General features: G+C 35.1%; 1 protein-coding gene across 2 annotated transcripts in view; it reads right to left on the reverse strand.

The window, feature by feature from the left end:
- Positions 1–1,254: 1,254 nt before the first annotated feature.
- prkar2b.L (protein kinase, cAMP-dependent, regulatory subunit type II beta L homeolog) overlaps positions 1,255–19,430 on the reverse strand; it is a 33,687-nt gene continuing 15,511 nt past the window's right edge. For both annotated transcript variants that reach the window (XM_018252645.2, XM_041586520.1), the window contains exons 3-11: positions 13,654–13,706; positions 10,606–10,689; positions 9,358–9,464; positions 8,142–8,295; positions 5,706–5,807; positions 5,525–5,599; positions 5,045–5,110; positions 3,415–3,553; positions 1,255–3,012 (exon numbers count right to left, since the gene is read on the reverse strand). In XM_018252645.2, coding sequence (XP_018108134.1) covers positions 2,879–3,012; positions 3,415–3,553; positions 5,045–5,110; positions 5,525–5,599; positions 5,706–5,807; positions 8,142–8,295; positions 9,358–9,464; positions 10,606–10,689; positions 13,654–13,706 — 914 coding nt within the window. In that variant the 3' untranslated portion in view covers positions 1,255–2,878. The remainder of the gene's footprint in view (positions 3,013–3,414; positions 3,554–5,044; positions 5,111–5,524; positions 5,600–5,705; positions 5,808–8,141; positions 8,296–9,357; positions 9,465–10,605; positions 10,690–13,653; positions 13,707–19,430) is intronic.

Below are 19,430 nucleotides of genomic sequence, written 5' to 3' on the forward strand. Positions count from 1 at the left end.
TTATCTATTTCCAATACTGAAAATACATTCTGCCTATTTTTGTAATTAAATAAAAGCATATTTCATTATCATCTTTATTAAAAAAAAACAGTAGTAATGGAGAGCAGTATTGCTTTCTTGCATACCAATAACTAGAGATACTGAGCTCTGTATAAACAATAGTGTAGAAAGAACCTCACGGCACACATGTCTGCGTGAAGTTTTCAGTGATTTATTGAAGCGGAGTGCACTGCAACGTTTCGGGGTCACCCCCTTTGTCAAGCTTGACAAAGGGGGTGACCCCGAAACGTTGCAGTGCACTCCGCTTCAATAAATCACTGAAAACTTCATGCAGACCTGTGTGCTGTGAGGTTCTTTCTACACTACTGCTTTGGGGGGTTGCTGAGCCTCCACCCACGTGCACCAGGCATATCTTTTCTTATCTAGAAGGTGGGTGTGCTAATCCACACTACATTGCTTGGAATTGCTCTGTATAAACAATGCCATTCCTTCAAAGGAAGCCTTCATCCATTTTTTTGGCATATAAAAGATAACACAAATCAAAGGAACTTTACAATATACATCATTTGCACATTTTCAATGGTTTTACAGTTGATTGTAATTGCTACAAGAAGAACTTGAGGTATCCCTTATTCAGAAACCTATGAATGGAGACAGCCATCTTTCCTAGAGTTCATTTTATGCAAACAATTCTAATTTTTAAAAATTACTTACTTGATAACTAAGCTGCATGAATTCATATTGGTGGCTAAACAATGCTAGTCCCAAGCATACCTCATTATAGATCCTATACCTATATTTTTTATTCAGCTCTGTGCTCTAGCTCTGACTCTTAAAACAATGTAACAGGAGTCATTTTTCTTCCAGGTCTGTTAATCATTCAGCTTTCAACATTGTTTCAGAGCCAGCCTTGCAGAATATGTAGACTGGTACTGCTTTCGAAAGCAAATACATTTCCACCTACAATAATTCTAAAACAAAAAAAAAGTAGAATCAATGTATATTTGGAGGTTGCTTAGAAATACATTTCTTCTCCTTTTTGTGTTTTTGTGTACAGATAAGATAAGCAGGACTTCATTATGCAGGGGGCTAATTTGTGCATACAACCATGTGAGGGCCCCGGGACTGCTTCCAAAATTTAGGAGCCCACAGGGATTTTCATTTCTGTTTGCTCTGCTTACCTCAAGAAATACCAAAAACAATAGATGTTTACATTATTAAAAGAATAGGAAAAAAAGTTCTGTACAAACGTTATTCATTGGATGCATGTTAAGTAGGTTTACTGTCTTATTCTTTATATGGGGTCACACAAAATGTGGTGTCACATCTCTAATAATGGGAATTATGATTTTTTTTAAGATCTTACTGTGTAACGTTAATGATGGTAAAAGTAAGTCCTTGCTAGCACGTCTGTAGGTGCAGGAAAGGGTGACATTTCTGTGGATCACTTTTCCGCATTCTTTTTGTTTTTACTGCATGCACACTGCTTTGGATGATGAAAATATACCATATACTTATTCTTCTAAATAAGAATGCTCGTATTCTATAACCAAATTCCAATGGAACAATTAAACAATTAAACTATCTTTTCCATGTGGGTACATTAGTTAAAATAAATAAATGAAGCTATATAGATAGCTAGTAGTTTTAGGCAGACTTTATGGAGGAGTATTTTTTTTCAACTTCAACTGTTACTATGATGCACCCTGCTACAGCAATAAAGCAGTAAGTAAATCAGGTTCTCTATATTAAGGTTCATGGCATAATTTGGAGCACCGCACCTTAAGGACTCTGAAACAAAACAAACTCATTGGATAAAATAAGATTTTTTGCTATCAACATATATTCTTGGAAGCTTAGTTAGCATTGAGTACAAGGTGCTGTCTTATTATATGACAATAAAGGTAAATCAGTCAAAAATTAAGAACTTTTTTTTTTTTTTGTGAAGATTATCATTCATTTAGGTCATAGTATATCTGTGGAAATTCAGAATTCTGATTTGAGAAAGCCAATTCGAATGACAGGTGAAACGTCTTCAAGAAAAAAAAAAACACAGCAAGTCCAGTTGATTTGACTTATTTCCACAGATATATATAATTTTTTTTACACACTGCTATTGCAGTTTTGCAGAGCAAATTGGAAAAGCATTCCATATAATATATCCCATACACATTTTAGAATCATTTACACCAGGATGTATTATTACAGGAAGCATCAGTCTTCAAAATTCGCCACACAATTAACGTTAAAAATAATATGTGTCCACCAGTTTTTATGGTAAAACCCATTCTAGTAATTTGAAATGAATGTACAACGGACATTTATACAATTTTTTTACAGCACTGCCAAGCAACTGCATTAATATACAGAGGTAACTCTAACATTTGAATTTTCTGACTGTGTGAACCATCTGAAAGTAAAAAAAAACCTTTATAAGATTATCTAATAAAGCCTACAGGTTTTAAATATATTATCTAGTATTTCATTTGAATTCTGCAGTTGCACTTCCAGAGGAGTTTTAGCCAATAACATTCATGTCTTAATACAAAAGTTATATATTGTGTGGATGGGCAATCACTTGTGCTACTGATATTCCATACTATAACACACAGAAGCACTGTTGAAATTCTGCAAAAGTTGTGTGCCTATCCCTGAAATAATTTAGATGGAAGGATCCTAACTGGCTAGTAGACAAACACAAAAACTAATTTCTCTAATAATCTTTTCCTCATGGCTGAATTTGAAACTTGGCTTAAGGGGCTTATAAAAAAAATCACATAAAATGCTTAGCATTTGTATAAAAGATCAACACATCTTTACTGGTCTGACCACTTCTGTGCTCATGTTCATCCTCAACCATCTTTTCTGTGTTCACCATTCATGTACTGGGATCGGTAATGTCCATGTTTGTTCCAAACAGGGCAACAAGCTGTTCTTCATAGTTTGCAATGTTTCTTTTCATTATTTCCATGCATGGTCCCAGGAGTCTTTCAAAAGCCTGCACATCCATGACTAAGAAAATATAAAAGTATTGGGTTTATGTCACCAATGACATTATCTAATTGGTAAAAATATTTTTAAATACAGAAGAATGATTACTGTGTTTAGTGTGTTTAGAATTAAATTGTAAAAGTATGCTTCTGCATCATGTTATAGTTATTTTTCCCTCTCTTCTCTCAAGTGCTTTGGACTTACTAGACTCCTGCCTAATAGACAAATGAACTTCGCAATTGTAACAGGCATCAGCCATTGTTGCATCTAGTTAGCAATTTCATTCCCCCATTTATTTTTTAGTTTCATTTGATCATCATATAAATTAGCTAAGGGAAATGTAATTTAGGTCTCTAACTTAATGAAATGGAAAAACATACAGATGAAATCTTTGTTTAGTGGAACAAAAGCTGTATTTATTACCTAAGCATTTGACGTTTCCTATAGCATAGGCTGAAGCAGCTCTAGGTTTGTTGGTTACTAAGGCTAGCTCTCCAAAATACTGTCCTCTGGTATAGCGTGCAATCTCAACAGCTTCATTTGTTTCAGCATCGGACTTGCTCTGTTGAGAAATTAAGTAACCATTTGATGTTATTATATTAAAACAGGCTAATGAGAGCTGGAAAGTTTATGCAAAAGACTTTCAGCTCCTATAACATTGAAACATACTGAAAAACAAACACGTTTTGTGGTAGTTAGTGGCTAAAATCACTAAACCATAAGTAAAGACATTAGTAGTACTAATTCTGTACATCATCACGCTGATAATAACACCATGAAGAAACCACACGGCATGGTCTTGTATTAGATAATGATTGCAATACTAATGTAAAAGCATTAGTAAGTAATTTATAGATTGCTCCACTAGCTATTTTCCAGACAGGCCTCCATGTATAAAATAAAGGCCTATAATACTTCACCATGCATGTCTCCAAAACTCTGTTTCAAATTTCAAAAAAAAAAAAAGCTGTCAATAATGGCTCGGCTCAATAACCACAACTACTGGCGTGTTTTATGCCCCATTTCAGAGCAACCGGGATGCTCTGCCTTCTCAGTCTTTGTGGTGTACCAGTGATAGAAAATATTAGGTAGTAGATTTGGGACAACTCCACCTTCTTTTTCTTCCAATTTCTCTCTTTTTTCCTGAACTTGAGCATTGATTATAATTTTTATCCCATTAATTGTGGTCAATTAATTCAATTACTTTTTAATTTATTTTATTTATTAAGCACTACTAAGCACTTTAAATCCAATTAATTAATACCTCAAGCCTAATTTGATGGGGGAATAGAATCATCCATATTTTTTTAAGCAATGTTGCTATTTATGATATTTTAGTGGGTTATATCCCGGCTAAGGGAACATGGTGGTTTATAATTGGTTCAAGCTTGGGTATAAGCATCAATTTTTGACTTTTAAAAATCGAATCACTGAATGAACTATATTGCAATGCACTTTATTAATTTATTAAGAATCAACTTTAGTAATTGTTTATTAATTGGATTAAATGCAATTATAGCACTGCACTTTATAATTTAAATCTTTATTTATAAGGTAATACAATAAGGCTACAGGGTAGCCTAATCTGTGACTGCTGTTATGTGAGAGATTAAGCGGAGTACTTTTTCTCCTTCTTTCTAAATTTGCAATTAAACTACTACTGATTTAGGTCAGACCTCTGCGTAAATCTAGGGATAAAAATCTGTATTATATATTATATATGTATTATACAAGGGAATCACTGGTGTGTTTGGGTTTTTTCATGTGATAAACCATGTGATAACTTTTTCTCACTGAACTGAATCTGGTCCATTGTTTCCAGACAAACGTAAACAATCAATATTTTGAAGGCAGTATTCAGTTAACTTTTTTCAATAGTCAAATGTATAGAGTCTTTGAAGTTTTATATTAGTTTCATTATTGTCCAAAGAACTTACATCTAAGACTATTGGCACACGCCATACATGCTGGCACTAGAATAACAAAAATACAATTAAACACTATACAATATTAAAGTGTGTATGGATGCATACCAGTCGGTATTTTTTTTTACCTTTCTTTTCATAGTTATTCTAACTTCTCCAGATTCAACAATGAAAAAACTGTCTGCTCCATCACCCTGTGAAAATAAAATTATATTAATATATTAACTGGTATGCAAATGTAATCAACAAAATCCCAATATTACCAACAGCCTCTCTGGAGATAACTCACATGCATGAAACAAGTCAGAATGTATGTAAATGACCATGCATTATCAGTCTGCTTGTCAATTTGTTTTTAAAAACCTATAAATGCATCAAAAATATATATATATAGAAGTGAACTAACAAGACAAAAAAAAACCACTACAGTTTTAATAGGATATTATTATTTGTACAAATTTCCTAGACACTGAATCATACTGAAAGCCATATTTTAAATAAGTGACACAAGATGTACCATACTTCAGTTGCTTGTTCAATTACATTTCTTTGTAAATCATGATGAATGACGTTTTAGGGATAGATCACCATATGAAGTTATCCCATACCTGAGCAATGATTTGTTCTTCATCGTAGTACGTTTTAGTGTCAATGACATCAACCACTTTCAAACGTTCTGAAAACTTAAGACATAGCACAAACACTATATTTTTCCAGATACATTGTACAGTGTATTGCATGGTATATACAATAAAGATATATTTTATTTGCATTGTATACCAGACTTACTTCTAATGACTTCAGGAATGGCAATGATTCTATGAAATTTTCATACATCCTTTTCTTTTTGGCATTGTTTTTTACAATTATTCTTCGGAAAGTTGCCCTATCCTTTGGATCAAGAAAAAAGAGGAAAAAGATATAAAGTAAAAAAAAAATAGTAACCATGGCAAACAATATCCCTGTAATGTATTTACATTAATATGTAATTGGGGAAAAAGGGAAACATTGTTCCATCTGTTCTTCAGCAATAAATAGCAAATAGCTAGTGATAAAGTTACCAGTAAAATCATAAAATAAATTTGAAAAAAAGATGAATCCAAAGTTCTTTACTTTTGGTGGCATAACTTCCTAAACTACACATACCCTGCAAATGGTATGATACTGGATGAGATCTAACCATAAATATTAGTGCGGGATTTTGCATAATGCGAAAACATTTTTGCAGATTTTGGGGCAAATTTACTTATGGTCGAAGTTAAATCCTTTGACTTTGAATATCGAAGTCGAAGGATTTACCGCAAATGGTTTGATCAAACGATCGAATGAAAAATAGTTCGATTGAACGATTAAATCCTTCGAATCGTTCGATTCGCAGGATTTTAATCCATCGATCTAACTATTTTTCTTTGACCAAAAAAAGGTTGCAAAGACTATGGGGACCTTCCCCATAGGCTAACATTGACTTCGGTAGGTTTTAGGTGGCGAACCAGGGGGTCGAAGTTTTTTTTTTAAAGAGACTGTACTTCGACTATCGAATAGTCGAACGATTTTTAGTTCGAATCGTTCGATTCGAAGTCGTAGTTGAAGGTCGCAGTAGCCAAAAAAACGTTTGAAATTCGAAGTTTTTATTATTCTATTCCTTCACTCGAGCTAAGTAAATGGGCCCCTTTGTGTTCAACTGAGCTGAATCCAGGTTTTGAGGTTTTTGGGGGGGAAAACAAGATTTTTCATGGAAATAAAAACTAGAATTTTTTGAGATTTATTATACCCAGAAGCTGATAAAAGTCTAAATCTGAAAATCTGCCAACTCAAACCTGCCAGGGTCATGTAGAAGTCAATGGGAGATGTCCCTTTTACAATATGACAATATCATGATCTGCAGTGGGTTTCATCCGATAATCCAAAAAATTCAGATTTTTCTGGCAATAACCAGACAAAATTGAACGATCGGGCGTCAATATTCGTACGATTCGAGTTTTCAATTGATTTTATCGAGTCTTTTCCCGCACTGAATTTTTCAAGTTATTTTATTCATAAAGAAGGTAAATCGTGGATGTTCGGCTGAGCTTGGTTTAATCCAGAACTTCTTCATTTGGTGCATCCCTAATAAATAGGCACTTACTACTGATCATTTTATTAAATCATGAGACAATGTGCTATCAAATCAGCAGGTTACTAATTAAACCGATTAAAAGTGTAAGCATTTTTGTTCTAGTGCTGTTGAGGTGGTGAGGACTCAACTGGTCTCCGATGGTGGAGAAACTAGCCAAAGTCACAGAGAGGCGCTGTTGCTCTCCATCTGCATTTGTGTAGGCAGGTGGAGAGAGGTATATGTAACCTTCCTGTTCTGTGACAAGAACCATAAATATTCCAGTACATCCAGGAAGAGTTTTTCCACACAAACAGGTTAATTGACTCTTGCAGGAATTGAACATGTGTGCATACGTATGCATGGTTTTTGATAAGCTTTACTGGGACTAATGAGAACCAGTATCCGTAATATTGTTTAAGATGTTGGGTGCCCATTAGAAAAGATATATAATAAGAGGCCTAACTTAGATGAAGAAGAGAGAATAAGTCAACAAAATTTGCAACTATGCTGTCTTTGTTTGGCACTTTTATAAATCTTATTTGGATTAACATCAGACTATTTTTCAAATGGTGCAATGCAAATCTTACAGAAAAGAGGATATGTAAATCAAATTACTAAAATCATGACCTTTTATAATGTTGGCAACCCTTGAGAGAAGCAGCTGTATTTAAATACTAAAACAGCAGTCACAATGGGATGTCATAATTTTCCACAAGCAGTCTCTTATAGTTTGTAGTTCTGGCTTTTGCCTAAGATTAAATTCTGACATTTCAGGGTCTTACCACCTCCCAACAGCTAAACAGCAGGACAACAACTTAGCATTTCTTCTTTCAGAAATGAGCTAAGGTTTAAACCAGCAGGGCCACAACAAGTGTTTAAGCAGGTGTTGCTTATGTGGGTGGGCAGGAGTCTGCTAAAATTCTAGGACCCCCTGTGAAGCTGCAAAACTGACCATGAATTTTTCATCTCATGCTTTATATTAGGAAAAAATATCTTCCTCTTATCGGCTTTATGCGCACAGTCATAATATTGTCAGCTTAAATCTCTTCACTATGTTATCAAAGATATGAATATTAATGTTATTTTTGAATGAGATAATATATCTGTAATAAGCACATGCAAATACTTACCAAACCCCATACAGCTCCAGCAGATGTAGCAACAATTGTAGCAGCTCTAGGCGTGTTGTACATTAATGCCAGTTCTCCAAAACTTCCACGGTTATCATAGGCACCAACACACCTTGCCACTCCTTCTGATTTTACAAAAATATCATAGGTTCCCCTGTTGTAAAATAAACAGATGAAAATGTTTTTTACTATTCCATTTAGGGATGTATATTATAATGGCCAGTATGCAAAACCATTAGGATAAATTGGTAGTCACAATGGCATAATTTACGTGCAGAAATATTTAATTACGAATACTTGGCACTATTTATTTCTATTCAATAAATGCACTGCATTCCCTCCTTCTTTATCATTCAAAATGAATGAAAAGATATGTCAACCATATAACAAGAACAAATATTGCGAAAGAAAAGCTTGGGGTGGACATGGGAGCTTCTGTAACGTGTTTAAGAACATCTACCTTACATAACTTAGCTTAGATCTAAACGCAGAGACTCAAGTAAACTCCAGTTGAACATTCTAATGGTAACATGGCATGGGTTAACTAACTATTCAACAAGAATGCAGTGCTCAGGATCAAGCATGCCTTTTTTTTTTAAAAAAAATCTAAGTCATGTTCAGACTTCTACATTTTATTCTATATGGGCCAATGGCCATGCCTACTGCATTGCATACTTTAATACATTAAACATTTAATGAATTAATGAATGTGTATATATATATATATATATATATAGATATATATAAATATGAATGGAGGATCAGTACTTATAGTAATAGTGATCAAAATACTTTTATTTCATACAAGTAATTTTGAAGTGCGGTGCTGTCTACTGCATATCTCTCTATATATATTTAATATACAATACACCAGTCCCCTACGTGTGTGTGTGTGTGTGTGTGTGTGTGTGTGTGTGTGTGTGTGTGTGTGTGTGTGTGTGTGTGTGTGTGTGTGTGTGTGTGTGTGTGTGTGTGTGTGTGTGTGTGTGTGTGTGTGTGTGTGTGTGTGTGTGTGTGTGTGTGTGTGTGTGTGTGTGTGTGTGTGTGTATATATATATATACTCGTATGAAATAATTGTTATTGAAGGGGTCCTTTTTTAATCCATGTTTTTTTTTACATCACATTGGAAGGTAACTGCTGCCCTATACCACCCCTACCCTTCTACTCACCCCTCCTGCATTGCTTTAGCATTTCAAAGGTAAATTCATTTTTTACCTGTCAATTACATAAAAGTTGTCACCATCATCGTCCTGATCAATTACATGTTCTCCACACTGGACGAGTTTTTCAAACATTGCATCTAATACCTGAGACATCTGTTCCTGCAGCAAAGAAAAAATGATTAGTAAAAAACTAAATTAAACACTGAGGGGCATATTTATCAAGGGTCGAAATTCGAATTGAAAAAAATTCAAAGTTCGAATTCAAAAAGACCAACCGAAGTTTGGAATTTTTAAAGAAACAGTACATGATATTGAACAATATTCAAATTTTCGAATTTGGACTAGTCCCTAGTCGAAGTACACAAAAAATAGCTTGAAATTAGTATTTTTTTCACCCGAAAATTCACCTCGACCTTTCATAAATCTGCCCCTGAGTGACCACTGTTTTATTATTAGTATTATAATGCTATAGAGTTTCCACTAGGAAACTGTCTTAGGTTTCACATCAAACACTGGACCGAAACTCAAAATAACGGAAAGTCTGTTTAACTCCTCCATGAAACAGGGAAAATCCCTGCCATTGCTGTCTTTACCAATTGCCTTTTGAGGCCCTGGAACTGACATGGAACCTGCACACATCAGAGTTAGGACCAGAGGAAATGAATAGTAAATTCATTTTGGTCAATTTGACCAATTGACTTCTCTCCCTTGTTCTGTCTCTGAATTGTAAAAAATCGGACATTTGCATAAAAATACTGGGACCCTCCGATGCAATCATTAAAAAAAGGCAGAAAAACATGGAGAATTTCACCAATTTGATCAATCTCCCATTTAATGTTAAACAATGCATACTAATACAGTTAAACAATGCATACTAATACAGTTAAACACCCTTCTTTTACAATCTTATGGGCACTTATGTCATGTTAATTGATCAAATTAAATATAAAATAAAGAACTCCTGAAAACCAGCAATATCGCAGATGCACACCAAGTTTTGTCCACCAAGCATTTCATAAATCACATGATGGCTAGCATTATCAGAGTAGGTATGAGCTGATTGCCAATGTGTGTGATAGTGATAAATGTTGAGATCAATAATAAAACCATGGATGTTTCTAGAGTTAATAACTTAAAGCACCAGCTTTGCCACCAACATTCTGGCTAGCATCCATTCAGCTAACGTGTATCCACAGCTTTTAGAAGATGGGCAGGATGTTTTGTGAAATAAACAAAAGAGTGCAGGGCTACACAATGAACACTCATAAAACACTGCAATTCATCACTAAGTTCTGCTTACTTGATCTAAACTCTTAAACAAAAGAATATCTTTGCAAGCTTCTTGTAGTCGATTCCGCTGGACATCTGTTTTTGGATATATAATCTGCAAAGCACAAAAATTACATTCAATTATGATTCTTTTATGCCATTTCCATGATTATGCATTATATTTTTATTGATGAAAAGTGCCATCAAAAGATAAGATAAGATGTCTCCATGCCAGTACAAATCCATCACCATATTTAACAGATGGATTTCTCCAAATGCAATCACACCTGCTATAAAAAAGTAGACAATACTGCCCAAGGATATAGGTTTTGTATATCTTACACTGGTTTGTATGCATCTTGAAGTAAATGAGTGGTTTTTTTGCGCAGCATTTCTTAAAATAAAAATTAAGACTCTAGTGGGGGAATGTAATATGTTTCGTTAGAGGCCATTGTGAATGTTAGCCACCAAGATTTTCATTGTTTTTGACCATTTTCAGACTTTTGTGAAAGGAACTTATATAAGAAGATCTCCTGTCACAAATGTGAGGGGACATCAAAGCATTTTTACGAGTGAGCAGCTTAGATATGATCTGATAAAGAAAGATCTGGACAGGGTGCTGTTTTCTGCCACAAATGCTGTGGGAGAGTACATTCAAATGAGTTATTTAATACAGCTGCTTTCCTGTACAAATAATGTCTTCTGTTACGCTTGATGGGGAAATCTGCTGCTTAGACAAGCAGGATAAATTAATTCTTACATAACCATCGATTTGCGAAACCGCAGCAAAATTCGCAAATTTTTCAGGCGAAGAGAAACGCCCCAAATTCACCCATCACTAATTATACTCAATCCGAAGCTACAGGTGTACAGCCAATGAAAAGGTTTCTTCTGCTAGCCGATCAGGGGATAGTAAGGGAAAATCTTAGGGACCAATTCATTAACTTCGAGTGAAGGAATAGAAGAAAAAATACTTAGAATTTCAAAGTGTTTTTTTGGCTACTTCGACCATCGAATGGGCTACTTCAACCTTCGACTTCGAATCGAAGGATTCGAACTAAAAATCGTTCGACTATTCGACCATTCGATAAGTCGAAGTACTGTCTCTTTAAAGGGATCCTGTCATTTTCAAAACACATCAGTTAATAGTGCTACTCCAGCAGAATTCTGCACTGAAATCTATTTCTCAAAAGAGCAAACAGATTTTTTTATATTTAATTTTGAAATCTAACATGGGGCTAGACATATTGTCAATTTCCCAGCTGCCCCAAGTCATGTGACTTGTGCTCTGATAAACTTCAATCACTCTTTACTGCTGTAGTGCAAGTTGGAGTGATATCACCCCCTCCCTTTTTCCCACCAGCAGCCAAACAAAATAACAATGGGAAGGTAACCAGATAACAGCTGCCTGGTAGATCTAAGAACAGCACTCAATAGTAAAAACCCATGTCCCACTGAGACACATTCAGTTACATTGAGAAGGAAAAACAGCAGCCTACCAGAAAGCATTTCTCTCCTAAAGTGCAGGCACAAGTCACATGACTGGGGGAAGCTGGGAAATTGACAAAATGTCTAGCCCCATGTCAGATTTCAAAATTGAATATAAAAATTTCTGTTTGCTCTTTTGAGAAATGGATTTCAGTGCAGAATTCTGCTTGAGTAGCACTATTAACTGATGTGTTTTGAAAAAAACATGTTTTCCGATGACAGGATCCCTTTAAGAAAAAACTTCAACCCCCTAGTTCGCCACCTAAAAGCTACCAAACCCAATGTTAGCCTATGGGGAAGGTCCCCATAGGCTTGGCTACGTTTTTTTGGTCGAAGGATAATCCTTCGATCGTTGGATTCAAATCCTTCGAATCGTTCGATTCGAAGGATTTAATCGTTCGATTCGAAGGATTTAATCGTTCGATTCGAAGGATTTAATCGTTCGATCGAACGATTATTCCTTCGATCATTCGATCAAAGTATTTGCACAAAATCCTTCGACTTCGATATTCGAAGTCGAAGGATTTTCATTCCCAGTCGAATATCCAGGGTTAATTAACCCTCGATATTCGACCCTTGATGAATTTGCCCCTAAGTCTCTGACGCTCCCACAAGACTCACACTGAAGACGGGATAGTCACTCCGTCCCCTTGAAAACTTTCGTCTAAGCCTATGTGATATCTGCAGCTATTCAGGTAAGTTTTAAACTGTACAGTTGGCTAAATAAATAAACAGTCTTTGCGAAAAATAGATTATCATGCTTAGGGGAATACAATATTTTGTTTTTTGGGTAGCAGTGAAGAAAGGTGAACAAGCCCTTTAAATGTCACATAAACGTCACATATGGATAATTCTCAGTACTTCTCTTTCAGGTGGTTTATATATTCTGCATTTCCTCCAGCCTCCTTTAGATAGGGGAAAGACTCTGCAGTATAAAACTCACACATAAGACACTGAGCTATAAAGTTACCAGCACTAATATTTCTTAAAGATACAGTAACATCAAAACATGAAATTGTTTTAGGGTAAGGCCAGACGAGGAGATACGGGGAGATTTTGTCGCCTGGCGACTTATCGCCACGTTTTTTGCGCGACTATCTCCCCGAACTGCCTCAGCGTCTTTTCCCCATAGGCTACAGCACAAAATCGTTTTCAATAGTCGCCCAAAGTTGCCTCAGTAAAGTAATACAAATATAATGCAGTGTTACCCTGCACTAGAAAAACTGCTGTGTTTGCTTCAGAAACACTACTATTGTTTATGTAAATAAGCTGCTGTGTAGCCATGGGGGCAGCTATTCAAAGGAGAAAAGGCTCAAGTTACACAGTAGATAGATAAGCTCTGTAGAACATAATGTTACCTGTTATCCACTATTTATCCTGTGCTGTAGAGTCTTTTTTTAATTTCCACCATTGCTACTCAGCATGAACTATAGTAGTGTTTCTAAAGCAAACTGAAACCAGTGCAGGGCAACACTACATGATATTTTCATTACTTTAAAACACTTTCATTTTTCTGTAACTTGTACTTATTCAAATGTAATCAATAAAACGTGCTATCATCGGAATCTATTGCATTAACCAGACCATTTACCTTTGTTTCAGTGTCATCATCTTCTTCATCTGGATTGTAGGCTTCTGCACACACTGCAATAGAAAATAAATTTCATGTGAAATTCCCAAGTATGACAGAAACTGTGTTTTTATCTGTTAGATAAAATAAGCATTTATTTTTAAGTTGAGGGTCATTGATGAAATAAAGAATATGCCCCGTGTGATGATAGGCTATAAAAATATACTGCAATAATATCTATATTGGATTTTTTATTTAGAAACCTGAAATCACTGTAGCCTCAATTCAACTGTTGACCTTTTTTTGTTTTGTTTCAGGAAAATATTTTTGTCATTTACTTTTCTAACTGTTTTTCTACTATTTTACACCATACTGTGTTAGAATATTTCCCAATATTTGGTAATGTTTCATAATTCTTTTGCATTATTGCTTAAATAAACTATTTGTGGGATTAGCTGAGCAGTCAACTGTGCGTCTGCCTATGATTAAGGGCCCAGTCACACATGGCATATGGTTTTCTTCTCTCCGTCTGCATTTTGTAGGCAGGAGGAGAGAGGCAGATTTGCTCTCATTTTAAGCTCCGTATAGCTCCACTGTGCAAGCTGAGAGAAGTGGACCATACACCATGTGTGACTGTTCCCTAAAGAGAAACTATAGCAAAAATGAAAATTTTGTATAAGCTTGAAATAAGAAACTTCCTGAATATAATGGAAAATGGATAAGAGCTAAGGGCAATCTCGCACACAGCATTTTTATTTCATAAGATTGTACTGTGCTGTAAAAATGCCTGTGGAAAAATAAAAGTGTTACACTTGTAAATCAGCCAAGGGGTTTTCTAGATTACTACATTGAAAAAAAATAGGCCTGAACAGTGACATTTATGTCACTTGTTATCTTTCATAATTCTCTAAAACTGGGATCCCCAACCTTTTGAACCCGTGAGCAAGATTCAGAAGAAAAAGGAGTTGGAGAGCAACACAAGCATGAAAAATGTTCTTGGTGTGCCAAATAAGTGCTGTGATTGGATTGTCAGCCTACATTGAGGCTCTGTTTGGCAGTTCACCTGGTTTTTATACAACCAAAACTTACTTCCAAGCCTGGAATTCAAAAATAAGCACCTGCTTTCAGACCACTGGGAGCAACATCCAAGGGGTTGGAGAGCAACATGTTGCTCACAAGCTACTGTTTGAGGATCACTGCTCTAAAACAACATTTACTGATTGGATACTAAATCTGTTCTTAATTAACATGCTCCCATACACCTCTGCTTACAGTAGTTATTTTGGTACTGTAAACTTCCTCCTAAAAATCTTGTATTCTTTAACTTTGCTTATTATATCGTTATGATAATATTTTTCCCCATGTTTCAATCACTTGAAGAAAACTAGAAGATATGATCACACTAAAATAACAAATACAATGTTAACATATTTAATAAAAGGTATACAAGCTCCCAAACCAGAAAAAATAACATGATGTAGAGAGGACTTCTCGCAGCTTATTAAAATATATGCTAATACCTGTAATTGGAATAATATAATATGAATAAATAATATTCTAAATATATAAAAATATGCCCTATTATTTAAACCTGTTATGCAATTAGCTGCTCAGAGTGATTTATTAATGGCATTTCATCCACACAAGAATTCTCTTTCAAAAATATAACTGTGGTAGCATGATGGCATATTCACAGTATGCAGGAGCACTCAATCTGATAAATAATAAATGATCTTCACTTCTACCAGCAGGCATCCAACAATTAACCTCTGCCTTAAGCTTTGTCAGGCAGCATGCAAAGAAATGATCAGTCAAATACATAGTACATGTAATGGTTTGGTAATTTAGGTTAAACCAAAACAATATTGCTGTTAGTAGTGCATCTTACCATAGCCATTGAAAAGGCAACCATGGAGACCTTTGTTTAAGCCAATTTTAGAAGTAATCATGGAAATACACAACTTAAAACAAGTAATGAGAGGTAAACAAGTATGCACAGTCCCTTGACATTTTGTTGGTTAATAACCTAAAATTAAAATGAATTATTTTTTTGTTATCACTGATCTGCACACTGATCTACACAAAATACTCCATAACGTTGAAGTGGAAATACAAAATTATTTATAGATTTAAAAAAAAAAAGTCATCATTTACATTATTCATTGCATTCACCCTCTTGGTTGTGAAATCCATAATATGATTCGCTGCAACCAATTGTGTTGCATAATTAGTAGCAAGGATTTCACCTGTACAATTAAAATGCCACATGGTCTCAAAATAAATACTGTACACATTTCTGGAAATATAGCCCAAAAATGTTTATTAAATATAAGTTTGAACATACTCAAAGCAGAACATTCTCAAAGCACAGCAATCCATTAACAGAAAAAGAAACTAATATGGAACAACTGTGATTCTGGCCAGAAAAAGGCATCCGCCAAATTTCAGTTAGAGGGTAAGGAGGGCATTAGTGATCACCAACCAACCAAGGATAAGTCTTACGAAATCAACAGTTAAGATAAGATAAACCAACCATAGAACATTAATGCTCCACAAAGTGTGTCTTTATGAGGAATGGTGAAAAGAAATTAATTGCTGAAAAAAACCTATAACAAAGTCTGCTAGATAGCAAGCTGAGTACACACTAAATGTGAAAATGGTTGCCTGGTCTGATGAGACCAAAACTGAACTTTTGGGCCAAAACTCTGTTTTGTAGAAAGCCAACATTTCTCATCACCATGAAGCTCGAGCAAGGCCCCTTAGGGGCAAATTCACTATGCGCCGAAGCGTTGGCCATTTTCGTTACTTCGCAAATTCACTAAGGGACGCTGGCGTAACTTCGCTAGTGTAGCGTCGCACCCTTACGCCTGGCGAATTTGCGCAACGGACGTAACTACGCAAATTCACTAACGCGCACATTGTTCTGAACGCTACCTTTTAAGCTAGACTTCCTTTGCCACCTCAGACCAGGCGAAGCGCAATAGAGTAGATAGGGATTTCTTCAAAAAATGTTAAAATTTTTTCTAAGTCCCACAAAACGGTGGCGTTTTTTCTATATTATGGGTGATAGGCTGAAAAAGATTGAAATTTTTTTTGGGGCTCCCCTCCTTCCCCCCTACATTTCCTAACTCATGGCAACTTAACTATACAGTGGGCACATGTGTAGGGCAAAATAAAAATTGTATTTGATGTTTTGAAGGTTTCCCAGGCATTTGTAGTGCTGCTACATATTCCTCCATTGAAATCTAAATTTGGCGCCGTATGCAAATTAACCATCGCTAGCGTAACTTCGCTTCACTTAGCGAATAAACGCTAGCGCAACTTCGCAACCTTACGCTACCCCTGAACGCAACTTCGGATTTTAGTGAATTTGCGAAGCGCTGGCGAAACTACGCCTGGCGAAGTTACGTCTGGCGCAACTACGAATCTTAGTGAATGTCCCACTTAGTGTCTGGCCTTCAAAAAGACCTGTTGACCTGATGCTTGCCTAGCAGTATAAAACTGTTGAAATCTGTACTTCCTGTAGCCCTAAGCTATGGAGACTTTTTTTTACTAATTTGGTTTAAACAGTAAGTAGCTAAAAGCATATTAAATGGCAGTGAAACAATAACATTGGTAATAAAATGGGTAGTGTTTCCCCTTTTGAAATATTTATCTCTTTTAAGGTAATGCCAGACAAGACTTTTTGACTGACTCTTGATCAGGTGAAAAACAGCAGTATTCAAAATGTTTCTCCTGCAGTCAACAATTCCCACAGTATCTGAAGGGCATGCAGCGGTGACAGTCAGACTTCTATTTAAAAAAAACAATCATTTTAGAATTTCCTGAGAAAAATCCAGTCTGCTACTGCTATGTGTGCTTCCGGCATAGCATTTCCCATAGAACACCATGGGAAGAGATGACAGGTGGTCGCTGTGCCTCAGTGCACAGCATGCCACAGAAGACGGCAGAATGGCTTTTTTTTCACCTTAGTAGAAAATGTCAAGTGTGGCACTAGCTTAAGACTTACAGAGCGTTTACCTCTCCCTTAATTTATTTTCTATATATTAAATATAGGTTCAGTCAGGAGGCACTTGGCTTTCCAAATCAATTCCAAATCAGGAGGCACATGGCTTTCCAAATCAATTATATTATCTGGCATTAATAAAATATATTTCTAACATTTTTTTCATTACTGAATTTGCTAAAGTAATCAGGTAGGTTTAGGAAGTTTAGTGTGTTCTTAGATCCTATACCTGCATCTATATTTTATATTTTTTATACTGTACTTCTCTCAGAATTCAGTTTTTGGAAGAAAAATGTTATACAGATGGTCTGATTAACAAATAATGTTTCACTGGGAGAAAATGTTGTTTTCAACTATAAATACAAAATAATAATTCATAATATTTCCACTTTTATGCAATAAAGGTCAAAAGGAAAATGTATAAATTTAAGCAGCACAAAAATGTGGGAACCAATATGAAAAAGAAAGCATTTTTATTCTGATTATACTAGTTTCTTAACAGCTTTTTTCAAACTGTATCTTTTTGCAGAAAATTAGACATGAAGCACAGTATAGCCAGGAAATGTTCATTGAACACTTTTTACTGTATGTTTTCATCAGTTTTGGTAAGATCTATAGCACTTCCATTGTAGCACACTAACCACAATTTTTACATTTCATTTTAAATACTGCAAAGGTCATTCAACTAATACCAATAAGACTTCAACAAGATCAGTTTCATTTAGCAATATATGTATTGAATAGTGACACACTCAAAATCTTAACAAGTGTACACTGACAGCATGAAAAAGAGACCAATATATCTAAATTATAATTGAAGCACAACAACGTATAATGCATATAAATCACAGTTAAATCATAGTTATAAATTGGGTTGAAAGTTGTTAGAGACAAATCCATTGGCGTAACTACAGAGGAAGCAGAACTTACATTTCATATCTGCTTCTATGCAAAAATAAACCAGCCATTATATTAAGCCATTGTTGCCTATAACTTCTACTTTTTGTTTAACTCTAAACTTTTATTGATCATTTTCAAACAATAGAATAGGTTACAGAAAATAAGCAGATGTCAAAGGAAGAAAAGAAAAAAATAATAACAGTCATTAATGGAACAAGTGGATAATAGTGCTAAAATCTTAGATGTAGTAATACAATCTTTAAAGGGTTTGCTCACCTTTCAAACAATTCTTTTTTCAGTTCAGTTGTTTTCAGATTGTTCACCAGATAATGACTTTTTTCAGTTGTTTTCCATGTTTTATTTTTTCTCATTTTTCCAAAATTAAAGTTTAATGTTCCTTTCTCTGGTGTTTTAGTCTGGCAGCTCAGAAATCCAGGAGCTGGTTTTGAACTGTTACAGTTTGCTACATTAGTTAATACATTTCTCAGCAGCATCTATGGGATATTAGCAACTATTGCATTAGTTATAAAAACTGCCTTTAATGAAACTCAGGGATTTTATTCGGTAGCCAATGATAAGAAATGTCAGTGACCCCCTCCCACAGCTGCTTTAAAAAGGTGAAATATAAAACTTTTCATTTCTATATTAGAAAAACGCTCACAAATAGAAAGTTAGTGGTAAAAGTTTTTAACTATTTGAAAACAACTGAACTGAAAAGGTGTTGGAAGGTGAATACACGTGTACATTGTTTGTCAAACTATACTTCTTCATCACTGCATGTTACACAGGCTGTTTAGTGCCTGAATTGCCAATGAAAATGTTTTTTTCTAAACAAAATTAATTTATTCTGACACCTGAAAGAAGTATGCACCATTTAAAAGTGCACAAAACA

The sequence above is a fragment of the Xenopus laevis genome, chromosome 3L (genome assembly GCF_017654675.1).
Source record: "Xenopus laevis strain J_2021 chromosome 3L, Xenopus_laevis_v10.1, whole genome shotgun sequence".
Classification (NCBI taxonomy): domain Eukaryota; kingdom Metazoa; phylum Chordata; class Amphibia; order Anura; family Pipidae; genus Xenopus; species Xenopus laevis.